General features: G+C 47.6%; 3 protein-coding genes across 3 annotated transcripts; all 3 read left to right on the top strand.

The window, feature by feature from the left end:
• Nucleotides 1-8,516: 8,516 nt before the first annotated feature.
• IAR55_005912 (uncharacterized protein) lies at nt 8,517-9,934 on the top strand (the record flags this gene model as incomplete). Its single annotated transcript, XM_066949001.1, has 10 exons — nt 8,517-8,663; nt 8,722-8,743; nt 8,808-8,942; nt 8,992-9,098; nt 9,154-9,273; nt 9,330-9,403; nt 9,462-9,469; nt 9,525-9,630; nt 9,686-9,744; nt 9,798-9,934. 10 exons carry the CDS (start codon nt 8,517-8,519, stop codon nt 9,932-9,934), a joined length of 915 nt encoding a protein of 304 aa, XP_066800774.1.
• Nucleotides 9,935-10,241: 307 nt separating this feature from the next.
• Nucleotides 10,242-10,607, top strand: IAR55_005911 (uncharacterized protein; the record flags this gene model as incomplete). Its single annotated transcript, XM_066949000.1, has 1 exon — nt 10,242-10,607. One exon carries the CDS (start codon nt 10,242-10,244, stop codon nt 10,605-10,607), a length of 366 nt encoding a protein of 121 aa, XP_066800773.1.
• A 402-nt stretch (nt 10,608-11,009) lies between these two features.
• IAR55_005910 (uncharacterized protein) lies at nt 11,010-12,659 on the top strand (the record flags this gene model as incomplete). Its single annotated transcript, XM_066948999.1, has 8 exons — nt 11,010-11,358; nt 11,412-11,562; nt 11,615-11,677; nt 11,721-11,788; nt 11,833-11,909; nt 11,961-12,023; nt 12,084-12,151; nt 12,209-12,659. 8 exons carry the CDS (start codon nt 11,010-11,012, stop codon nt 12,657-12,659), a joined length of 1,290 nt encoding a protein of 429 aa, XP_066800772.1.
• Nucleotides 12,660-12,994: the final 335 nt, after the last annotated feature.

Here is a 12,994-nt window from a genome sequence, read left to right as displayed (position 1 = left end):
GACAGAGCACAAGGCGCGCGCGATAAGATAGTCCGAGTACGTCGGAGGTGGTTCGAAATCACTCGACTCCTGTGATTTTGATGCTACATTTTCACATCCATGCTTCTTGAAGCCGTTTCAATCAGCGTCATCTTGAGAACGAGGTCGCCATAAACAAAACGCGGCTCAGCTTGCTGCTACAGTCTCCTCAAGTCACAAACCGCGACATCTTTTCGAAAGAAGTCCTGGTCGACCGGTGTTTCGCCTGCAACCACGGGCACGCACAACACACCGTTCCGCTATGCACATCAGCGGGACGGTGCAGGTGTGCCGCCTGATTTTGCTGTTCGACTGTCCAGGTCGTACATGAACATTTGTGAGAATCCAAGTGAGACTTGGGAGACGGACGATGCTCTACGCGAAACGCTCTCTAATGGCAAAAGAAAACATGCAGATTTTGCGGGTTTCTACGATCAACTTCGGTCATCAAAGATGCAAGTAGGGGGGGGGACGCACACAGAAGCGTGAAGCAATCTTGCAACATGTCTTGTACAGGAATTTGAACTCAAGACTTTACCATAAAAATCAAACCAACACCATATCACCACACTGCAGGCCATCTCACTGAAATTGGTGTCAGCCTGTCACGATGGTCAATGTGGCCTCAGTCAATGAGCCCTATCACACAATGAGACAGCACGATATGGGGATGACGAGGATAACAAGTGTCACGGGGCTACACCGACCAATGGGGATATCCGTTGTTCAGCTTACAAGGCAAAGAATGAAAAGCCTACTATCGTTGATGTGCTCCCGATTTGGGACAAGATACGCGATGTTGGTGAGACTTGGGCTAAATTGTGTTCTAACTTGAGGGTTCTCTGTCGAGAACAGCCAAGTAAGTGTTGGTCGATGTATCAAGGTTGTTCAAGATGATAATATTCAAAGGTACTACCATAGGACAAAAATCTAGAATCAACGGGGAACTCCTTTCTCCTTCTACTACGTTCATGTATATATGCCTTTCTTCGCACAAGTTTGTCAAACCTTGCATGTGTAGCAACATTTTCGCCGGATATAGAAAGAAATCTTGAGTGGCTGAACAATTTGTGTATTTACCGTATGTGGTGAATAGGGTTGATAAGTTTGCCGACGTTTCGGTTCTTTCTCCGATGAATGCCGTTTTGTTCGATTGTTTGTCAAACTCCTGGGAACTTTGTCGGAAGTTGGCCTTACTGGTATGCAATCGTGACAGGCACACCTTGGTGCCCATGGTGGTCCAAACATATCTGGCTGAACGCAAAACTATCATCATAACTTGTTGCTGCACCCTGTTAGGGAATATCATAATTGGTGAATCAAGTGGCTTACCTTATGTGTACACATTCCTCATTCTCTGTGGGCAACTGTGTGGAAAAACCTAGGATGTTTTGTAAAGATGTCTCTGTATGATCCTCATTTGGTGAGATCAGTAAAAGGTGGCAACAGACTGTCTTGATATATTTGAGGCATGAGACTACATATGTTCCACTGTGACAACTTCAGTACCTAAAGGATGGAACAGTTGTTGGTTGGTGTTGCTCTCCAAAGTGGACACCACTGTTGGAATTAAATGATTGATAGCTTACATAAGCAGCTAGAACGCTTGCACAGCGCTGCCTATCAGAATCAAATGATCAGTCACTTACGTTGTAGTACTCCTCCGCGTAGGTATAATATCACTTCCGCCAAGGTGATTCCGCGTGGTACTACCAAGATTTAGCGGAAGAGGGGAGTCGCAGGGTTCTTGTTAGACCCAATACTAGGTGGAGCTTTTGTAGAGAAATTTGTATGAGGTAACTGGGTACTTTGGTTGACTTGGTAGGGGGAACAACTCATATACTAATCTACGGATAGCTTAAGGCTAGACTAAATACAACTAAGAGTACTAAGAGAAGAAGAAGCTCCCTAACTATTTATCCTTTGATCGACTAAGTCTCGGTTGAAGCATCCTGCGCGGTAGAGCTTCACTCTACGTATTCGTCCAAGCCTCGCCCAACTCTCCCACGATGGTAATTGTTTGCGCCTCGCTCTACCCTCTCACAATGGTATACGCCTACACCTTGTCCGACTATAACAAAAACTAGGTTCTTCCTCAAGCTAATTTCCTCCAACTCCTATGCACTACAATGTTGATGCTCGCGCCTGCCGTGGTATTGTTCTTAGCAATCCGCAGATTTGTATTCTCTTCTTCTTTCTATCTTTTCTCTGAGCATGCAATTGTTATCTCAACAGGTTATGAGCCTGGGCGTTTAACGACGATACATCAGCACCGCTACTACCACAACCGCATGCTCCGCACCGCACAACACTTGTTGAATCACTAGTTGCTCAACTAGTTAGCCAAATCAGATCCGCTCCCAATCAACTCCACAACTGTTACAACGACTGCGATTGGTAGTTTGGCATCATAATCATGCAGTCCCCTGCATCTCTGCCGCTTTAAATCCTGTCTATGGACCAGTACTGCTATCAATTCCCGAAGAACTGAAATGGTGAAACAGTCTGTGCCTCAGTGGCAAGGCATTGCGCTCCAAGAGCATTAGGAAGCTCGTCTTGCCTTCAGCAGAGTACCAAGGAACGTCCTTCCACTCCAAATTACCAGTTTGAAGAATATACTCTCGCTTGTTAGTTGCTAGCACGATGTCGAACGTTGAAGAGCGGCGGTACCGGGTTGTTAAGCTCAAGGGATCCAAGAATCATGCAGAATGGGGATTATCAGTCATTATCACTCTCCTGCTCAACGATCTTGACATATCCATACCACTTATCATCCCTATTGGCTCTACCAAAGCTGTACTTATAAACCAAGCCAGTAAAGCGTTTGCCATCATCATTCAATCACTATCTCCGGTCATTCAAGCGCCTCTCTCATCTGCAGCACGCTCGGTCACTACCAGAGACCCTCAATTGCTCTGGAAAGAACTCAAAGCATCCTACTCCGCCGCTGTGGAAGCTTGACAGGGGCACCTTTTTCAGCAAATGTGGACGGTGCCAGCAAGCAAGGGAGAAGATCCTAGCAAGAGGATGGCGGAAATCCGCTCTGCACATGCTCAAATGAACAGCAGCGGTCAGGAGAACCTGTCGGATCGGATGCTGGCCTATGCAATGACTATTGCGCTTTCTGAGTCATTCAGCATCCTCAAACAAATACTTTGGCTCCAAAACCCACTCACTTCTGCTGCTGTACAAGCTGCGGTACAGGTAGAATGGTCACAACACACTTTCAACGATACTACAGCAGCCAACAAAGCCACAATATTCCGAATATTTAATGATAATAAAAGCAACAGCAACAGCAAGAAGAGGAAATGCAGCAAGAAATGGTGCAGCATCCACCTCGTAGCAACACACAACACGGGCGACTGCTCTCAGAGCAACTCTCAGCGCAACAAATCTGGCAATCCAAGTGCAAATATGGTACAAGAGGATGATGCTACTGCCAACATTGCAAAATCACTCTCCCTGTCTGGTCTCTGTCTTTCTAGCGATAACGACGAAGATGTGCATGCCTTCAATGTTACTAGCAATGTTGACATTGCTAGTAACAAATGATTATCGATTCCGGCGCTTCTCATCGCATGGTCGGCACTCTCGCTAGGAGGATGCTATACAGTCATCTCGCACAAGTGTTTGCCACTGTCACGATCGCATACCAGTAAGGCCAACTTCCGACAAAGTTCCCAGGAGTTTGACAAACAATCGAACAAAACGGCATTCATCGGAGAAAGAACCGAAACGTCGGCAAACTTATCAACCCTATTCACCACATACGGTAAATACACAAATTGTTCAGCCACTCAAGATTTCTTTCTATATCCGGCGAAAATGTTGCTACACATGCAAGGTTTGACAAACTTGTGCGAAGAAAGGCATATATACATGAACGTAGTAGAAGGAGAAAGGAGTTCCCCGTTGATTCTAGATTTTTGTCCTATGGTAGTACCTTTGAATATTATCATCTTGAACAACCTTGATACATCGACCAACACTTACTTGGCTGTTCTCGACAGAGAACCCTCAAGTTAGAAACACAATTTAGCCCAAGTCTCACCAACATCGCGTATCTTGTTCCAAGTCGGGAGCACATCAACGATAGTAGACTTTTCATTGTTTGCCTTGTAAGCTGAAACAACGGACATCCCCGTTGGTCGGTGTAGCCCCGTGACAGCCACCTACCTTTTTTTACACCATAGACGTCAATCTGTTGATGGCATTTGAAGCGGAATAACCTTGAGAAGATGACATGCATATTATGAGTGAGTTGTAGTTCTGAACAAGAGCATTTGGTAAAGCAAGGATTGAGCATACATGCACAGGGTGATGGCTGAGATATACGGCAGGCGTGTTGAACAAGCTCCTTCCCCAGCCAAAACGTCGAGAAAAAACAGTACCCAGCCCTTCAGCTGTCTATCTTCACATGCATGCGACTACAAAAGCTGTTCTGAGATTCTAGCACCGATGGTACCAGGATTTTACTGACATGATTAGGTATGCACACTCAAGAGTTAAGCCTTTCACAAAATACCGGTCTATGGTGGTAAAACAGCAAGTGGCAAACACTTGTGCAAGATGACTGTATAACATTACTGGTAGTAAGATTAAAGGTCTAAAAATTGGAAACGGTTTCAGGCTTGCGGTTACGGGCAGGGGGACGCTAGATCTCCACGGTATCACCCTTGACAACGTCCTTATTGTTCCCGAGTTGTCCTGCAACCTTGTGACGGTCAGAAAAACGCCTGCTCCCTTGGAATGGTCCTTCTCTCGCACCTCTGGCACTCTGAAGGACATCAACGGCTCGACCATACTCACTGCCCCCTACCAGAAGGGGCTCTACACTGTCAAGGCAAGTCATTCCGGTGCTATCCTCTCCAATGCAACATCAACTTGACACTCTCAAAGCCTGGCATGACCATCTTGGTCATCTAGGCATTGCAGATGTTATGCAATTAGCAAAGGGAGGAAGGCTAGGCAAGGACGTACTTAGCAGTGTTAGTACTGTTGAAATAATAATTGCATGCTCTGAGAAAAGAAAAGAAAAGAAGAAGAAGAGAAAGTTAGATCTGCGGATAGCTAAGTACGGTACCGCAGTAGCGCTGTGTAAGTGTTGGAGCTGTTACGTAAGCGACTGATCATTTAATTCCGACAAGTACAAGTGATGTCAGTAATTTCGCCTGTCAACCCTGCATTATGGGCAAGACCGGTTGGCAACCATCGCCCCCTGATGTTTGACGTGTCTTTAAAGCGCTGGAGTTACTGCATATTGACATCTGGGGACCGGCACAGTAACTTCTAGAGGTGGTGCTCACTATTTTCTCACCATCTATGATGACTACACGCGGCACATCCATCTTACACTGTTAAAACGCAAATCGGACGCTCTACAAGCACTAAAAAGCTTTATCACTTTAGCAGAGAATCAAATCAATTGTAAAGTCAAAGTGATCAGATCAGACCATGGCGGCGAGTTCATATCTGGACAAGCAAGAAGATTCATGCAAGAACAAGGCATTGAACACTTTATGGTCCCACCTGGCTCACATGCTCAACACGGTCGGGTTGAGCATGTTCATCTTGCTATTCTCAACGGTATATAGACGGTACTACAACAAACTGGGCTGCCAGCAATCTTCTGGGCGGAAGCAGCAATGTACATGGCATTCTCTTGCAACTGTGCACCCGTTGGTACACACAAACTCGTTCTGTTTGAGCTATGGTATGGCAAGAAACTAAAAATGAACCGGCTAGACACGTTTGGAACGAGAGTATTCTTCAGAAATCACATGAATCCCAACAAGATGGAAGTCAGATACAGGGAAGACAGGTTTATGGGCTACGCACACAACAGCAGCACGGCAAACTATCGAGTCTATGACTCCGAGCGCAAGAAAATAGTCATTACGCGAGATAGTATATTTAATAGTGATTTGGACGAGATTACTGCAGCAAGCACATCACCACAGGTATCACCATCAAAAGACGGTCAGAAATCGGACAATACTGTTATCCTCTCAATCAAGGATTTGACATCAACACCGATGTCATGATCAACCACAAATAAGCCATCATTACGTAAACCCCCTTGATGTCTTCGACATCTTTGATATCTTCGAGCACAACTCGATATACTTGCCAAAGCCCGAGGTAAAGGGCGCTGCAGGTGACCAATAGACACAGGAGGAAGTTGATCGATGTTCTACGCATCCTGGCGGATGGATTAGTGGAGATATATATACATAGTCTTAGTTCTCGTTGTTCTAGTCTTTCTCTAGCGATTTCTTGATTGAAAGTCATACCTAGTACCTTGCTCATCGTTCAACAATATCACTGTGGTACCTCAGTCTATCTAGAACTGCTACAAGCCCTTCTAGATATCCGTGTCAAGTTCCTTGCTATACTCGCTATCCTTGTTATCCTTGTTATCCTCGTTATCATCGTTCTCCATATCGTACTGTCTCGTTGTGTGATAGGGCTCATTGACTGAGGCCACATTGACCATCGTGACAGTCATCCACTAGATGATGGTAATGGAGCTTGAGAATGTTGAAAAGTTGACATCTGAAGGTCGGAAAATCCTGCTCATATGTGCCGGCACGATACAGCAGACAATGTTTCCCTGCCAACAGGCTTCCAAGAAGGCGACTTTGACATGTGACTCATGGCCATCGAGGAAAAGCAGGTGATGGACGGCCCCGGCACGATCCCTTGTATAGGGATTGTGTCACGGGACTACACCGACCAACGGGGATGTCCGTCGTTTCAGCTTACAAGGCAACCAATGAAAAGTCTACTATCGTTGAGGTGCTCCCGACTTGGACCAAGATACGCGATGTTGGTGAGACTTGGGCTAAATCGTGTTTCTAACTTGAGGGTTCTCTGTCGAGAACAGCCAAGTAAATGTTGGTCGATGTATCGAGGTTCTTCAAGATGATAATATTCAAAGGTACTACGGTAGGACAAAAATCTAGAATCGACGGGGAACTCCTTTCTCCTTTTGCTACGTTCATGTATATATCCTTTTCTTCGCACAAGTTCGCCAAACCTTGCATGTGTAGCGATCTTTTCGCCGGATGTAGAAAGAAACCTCGAGTGGCTGAGCAATTTGTATATTTACCGTATGTGGTGAATAGGATTGATAAGCTTGTCGACGTTTCGGTTCTTTCCCCGATGAATGCCGTTTCGTTCAATTGTTTGTCAAACTCCTGGGAACTTTGTCGGAAGTTGGCCTTACTGGTATGCAATCGTGACAGATTGAAACAGTCTGTCAACCATTGTTTGGCAAGGTAGCTGTTGATGTATCCAGATTCTCAGAGGGTAGCGATGAGAGGGGGCATCCTATCTTGTGGCTCGAGCCATTCCTGGATGAGGTTTTTGCCTTTATAGATGATGATCGGAGGTACAGGAGCATCGGTTGTAGAGATGGTGGCGGCGACTGTGATATAACATCATCGTCAAGGGCAGCTTGAGACTTGGTGGATGAGCCTTTAGGAGCTACTCTGCGGGTATACAATCGCTTGAGAGTGAGAAACCGGCTTTGTCTATGTTGTATATGTTGCAAGGTGAATACAAGCCGGTTCATACACATCCTTGGCCTGAGAGGAAGGATAAGCTCACAAAGCCTAAGTATGTGATGGTATAGCGCTTATAACACACTCACTAGGCCATAGAAAGCCAGTCTATTAGCCGGTGTATCTGCTGCTAGCCTAGAGACTTCCTGAATCCTATAGAACCTTGATGTAACTCGGTCTTTATGTCTCCTGAGAAAGGTTGTGATGTCTAATTGACACCAAGGCGGTGGTCGGCAAGGGCGGTGGCGAGCTCTGTAATGTGTCTAGGGGTCAGGAGGGTACCCCGTTTGGCATATGAGTTGATCTTGTTAAAAAGGGCTTCCTCCTGCTTGACAGAAAGGTTCCTTGGTGCTCGCTTCCCAGGGATGGCATGGGTACCGTTATAATGGTCTTGGAGGGTCAAGGAAGCTATGTGGAAACAATCTGAAAGCTGGGAGAATGACGTCTCGGGGTGCTTGTGCTTGTATGCTAGGGCTTTGTTCCTGGTTTATATGTGGATGCATGCATAAGAGGGAGATAAAGGTGTAAAGAGACGAAGTTGTATGATGTCCTAGGGTGACGTGTCGTCCAAAGGTCACGTGGTTACGAGTACTGTAGTTCACCAGCACTCCGGTCAGTGCGGGGTTGATGCATGTAGCGCCAGTGACATACGCACGAAGTTGTATCAACAGGTTGGTGTTGCCGAAAAAACAGTCAGGACCCCGTTTCGTTTTCCGGTTATTTCCAACATGAATGATTATGATGTCATGGTGCCCCGCGCGCGATCCCGTCATTCGAGCATTGGGTTGTTTTTCGACGAGATGACATGCCTCACGAAACAATGATGATGATGAGGATGATTACTGAGGGAATGACTACTCGAACATTTCCATTCATCAGTTCCTTTTGCCTATCTTCTTATCCACATTCGATCCTTCGACCACATCAGCGATGGCTTCCTCACAGACACGCCAAAGGACCTCCAAGCTCCAGTCTCATGCAGACACCATCACCGAGTCCGCCAAGCGTCAAGTCAAGGAGGTAGGAGATACCGCACAAGATGCTCTCACTAGCGGAGCCTGGGCATATCCGCTTCTCGTGAGTAACCCAGAATGCATAATGTGAGCGTCGACGTGCTGAGTATGGAAGCCTACAGGGTGTCTACTATTTGGCGACTCGTAAGCTCCAGTTCTTGCAGAGATGGTCTCAACCCAATGTCAGATTGCTGAGGCACTTTTGTAGACCCCGCTCTCATCAAGCCTTTGTTGCCGACGCTATTCAAAGGTGTCCTCATCTCGGCTGGAGTAGTCGCAGGTCTCTTTTTCTTCACGTACCTTCCTCAAGTTGCCGTCCTCGCCTTCGTGTCCGGTCCTCTGGGTGCGTCATCATGTAGTCCTCTCTTTGCCCTGTCTGACACATTCGAAAGCATTTGTGCTTGCCGTCCCATTGCTCCTCAGTGAAGCATATGTCGTGGTCATCTTCTTGACCCGTACCCTACTTGTGGGTCAAGCAGGCACAGACCTATTCGATGCGGTACGTCGATCGTTCTTCAGGTTCTTTACCTGATCTGACAAGCGGTATGATTTAGGTCCTGTTACAGAAGGGTCATCTTGCATTGGTGGAGCAAGGCAGGCAAGTCAATAGCTCTGGCGGCAAAACTAAGATTCTTGGCACGCTTCTGGCCAAGCCTCTTTCCAAGTTCAGCACGGTACGGGTAGTTTCGTATCTCAACTAGTGCTTTCGCTGATATGCGGTCATGACTAGGATAACATGGTCCGCTACGTGCTCACTTTACCTCTCAACTTGATCCCAGTTGTTGGTACTGTCTTCTTCTTAGGGTGAGTGGGGCCATCACATTCGGCAATTCATGAGCGTATGCTGACGAGCAATCCTTAGGTATAACGGTAAATGAATCGAGCCCAAAGACTTGCAGTCAAACTGACGCACCTAAACCCTTAGGCTTGAAGGCGGGCCCTGGTTATCACGCTCGCTACTTCCAGCTCAAAGGCTATGACAAGGAGAAGCGACAAGCCATCATCCATAAGCGAAGAGGTGCTTACACGGCGTGAGTACCCAAACGGAGACTTACGGACGTATTGATTTGACATTGCGGACCTCAGATTCGGTACTGTCGCAACGGCTCTCAACTTGATTCCTGTGGTATCAGTCTTCTTGACATGTGCATAATTCCAGCTGGCGATGACGAGAACACAACGCTAACTTGACATACAGTCACCACCTCTGTTGGTGCCGCTCTTTGGGCTGCAGAACTCGAAGGTAAAGGCAAGACTACCGCCTCCGCCGCCGGTGAAGAGATCGAAGTCTTGCTTCCTAGCACTGACAAGTCGTCCGCGAAGAAGGAGTTGTAGAAAGCACAAAAGCAGTCAATTTGGAAGGTTTACCAGCCAATATTGAGAGTATGGAAATATGCATATCATGAAATCATGTTACCACAGCGCCGGCCTGTGAGGGGGAAAACAGAAACCTCCGTCGAAGTGGAGGCCTGGGATAGAAGACGCATGCCCAACCAACCGATCGTTTAATTGCCACCCGGCACCTGTCATCATCGCGCTTGCTTTGCTAACCTCTTCATCCTAGTCTTCACACATATCTTTAGCAGTGTAAGCCCTCGTGTGACAGCTCCCGCACTTGACGGATGCTGATCATGCTCTCAGCATGCCTCCTGCACCAACTATTCAACAGGTTCAAAGCCTCTACTCAGCTACTGTCAGCACAGCATCTCGGTTCGCATCCTACAATTTCCACAATTACTTTTTACGTCGGACAGATGAGGTCTTCAAGCCCGTCTTAGACAGTATCAACCCTCCCTCCGGATCAGCACCGGTCAGTGCTATGGACCCCAATGAGCTGGCCAAATTCTACGAAGAGCAGAAGAGTCAACTTGAAGTGTTGAAAAGGGCGTCCGAAGTGAATCGAATGTTTGAAGGCCCCAAACTCGTTGTCGAGCATGCAATGCCAATCACTGGCGGAGGAGGAGCAGGTGCAGAGGCGAGTGCAGGTGGCGGGGGTCAACCAGTGTGAATTGACGATCAGTGAGTGGCTTATTCCCGGTCTTAGAGTCTAAACTAATCATTTTCGATGTCACAGCCCAAGCCTCCGTCAAACCTCCTTTCTCCTTACCTCCCTCTAGCAATGCATATATCGTTTTGTAATCCTTTCACGAGTCCCCACTCGCTAGGACGCGTAATTCAGCAACCTTTTAAAATCCTGCATTGCCGAGATGACTGTATTGTATCACCCGCGAATGTTAAGTTTTCACCTGAAGAAGCGATGTCTCCATTTCACGTTGGGCGTCGCTCAGCTGGTGAGGACTTAGGCGATCTATCGAGGGTACGGTATAAAATAAGCGACGAAGAAGAGGAATCAAGCATCGGTGGTCAAGACGTCGTTGACTCCGTTAGATCTCTATCAAAGGATGGTAGAATGCCTTACAGTTCTGTACAGACCGATCAAGATGTCCTGGTGGCGCAAAAGGATGCAGCACCGACCACGGCACCGACTTTTGTAGCCTCACGACCTCGCGTTTCAAAGAAGCTCCTTGTCATTTGGAGAGTATGGGTCATCCTTCTGTTTCTGGCTGCGGGCAGTCTCCTCTACTTGCTGACATCCTCTTCGCCCTCTTGGAGGGCAAATTGGAGCGTGGTGACCATAGGGATACCAGAGGACGAGTTTAGACATCTCTACCACACTGGCCAGTTTTCTCGGTCCCTGCAGTCGGGTCCTAGGAATGAAGTCATGGACAGTACCGTTGAGGTCGGACCTCTCAATCTGAGTGGGTTGCCTAGGCCTGATTTGTATGCTCTCGCTGATCGTTTCACATTTAAGCCCATTCACCTCATCGGCCCATCACAAGCGATCGTGGCTTTACTAGGGACACTACGACCGCGATAGATTCGAGGGCTGGACAAGGCGGCACGGTAGGACTCTTGAGTGTCAACATGTGGGGTTGGTGTCTCAAGGGACGTGATGTAGAAAAGTGGGTTTTGTTGACGGGTCAGAGATTGGGGATGCTGCTTATCACTTTGTAGAGTCATCTGTTCTCCTGAAAGGATGTGGTTCGATCTCAATTCCCTGTTTACGAGTAGTACCAAGTAAGTTGCTACATCAAAGTCACTCGTGGGCTGACCCTCGCAGTCCCAACGCAGTCTCATCTGCCAGCTTCAACCCAAATCTTCTCCACGCTTTGATCCTTCACGGAATTGGTGAGGTTTCGTCGATCTTCAGATAGTACTGAGATAGCTTTCAGCGATGCTTGTTGCCATGCTAGCTCTCATTCCTATCGGTCTCGAGACGTGGCGAATCTGCCGAGCGAGAGAACCGGACGTAAGTAAAGCTAAATGCGAGGCGCACAGCAAGGCTGATAAGGAGAAATAGATCCAGGAAGGATGGTTTGAGCATGGAAGCGTGATCACAACATGTCTGCTGTGTATGCTATCGGTGAGTCATTGTACGTCTCCATCCTGAGTCTAAATGGGTCTGACGCACGGCTACGTCTAGTGGATCATCGACCGATCTTTGAGAGCCAGTGTCGCGAACCGACTGCCCTCATACCAAGTGAAGTCAGGGTGAGCATATTTCCCAGCTATGATCAAACTCGTGCATGGTTGATCACACCGGTACAGGCTGGCAGTCGTGATCACGGGAGTGTCCACCATTCTGCTTGGTGTGACCTTTTTCTTTTCCGCCATTCCGGTCTTGTACGTCCATATGAGACGTCAATCACAATTACTCAGTTACTGGAAGAACCTGGAAGACTACGATGCCGCTGTAGCACGGCAGAAGGAAGAGAACGAGGCACAGAAGCCAGGAGGCGAGGGCCGAGTGAAACGGTCGAGGTCGATGAGAAGGCTGCGAGAGAATCGATTGACTCGAATGATCTTTGGTAGCTCAGAGAATCGCCAGCAGGTGGAGTATGGCGGTCAGAGCAGAGGCAAGTATGGTGGGAAGAGCAGGCGAGGTGGAAGAGAAAAGATGCATAGGAGGCTTCGCGGCAGAGATGATTACGAACGTGGTGGTGGTAGTAGCAGAGGAGATTATCGCCGCCGACGACGACGACGACGACGACTGCCATAGAAGACGATACGATGAGACACTGCGAGTGCTGTTGCGGTCGATGCGTTGATGCCACATGAACGGAGATTCGGGCCGGAGCTATATGACCCAACGCTGTGAGAACCCTGAGGAATGCGTAACCCGGTTGTTTGAATGTGGGGGGCGGAATTAATAACTTTTACTGTCACTCACTACTACTGCCGTTCACAGCGTAATTGGAATCCCACTCCCCCATTCTTCACTCGCTCCCTCGTTCTCACAACCGACATCTCTCTCATCTTTCCCCTCGACTTTTTCGTTCTCTCTTTCACCTCCTTCTTCTCAGCTTCTCTCACATTCTATATATATATAACACC

This window comes from Kwoniella newhampshirensis, chromosome 12 (assembly GCF_039105145.1).
Source record: "Kwoniella newhampshirensis strain CBS 13917 chromosome 12, whole genome shotgun sequence".
Classification (NCBI taxonomy): Eukaryota; Fungi; Basidiomycota; class Tremellomycetes; order Tremellales; family Cryptococcaceae; genus Kwoniella; species Kwoniella newhampshirensis.
This window is presented reverse-complemented; position numbering and strand designations above follow the sequence as displayed.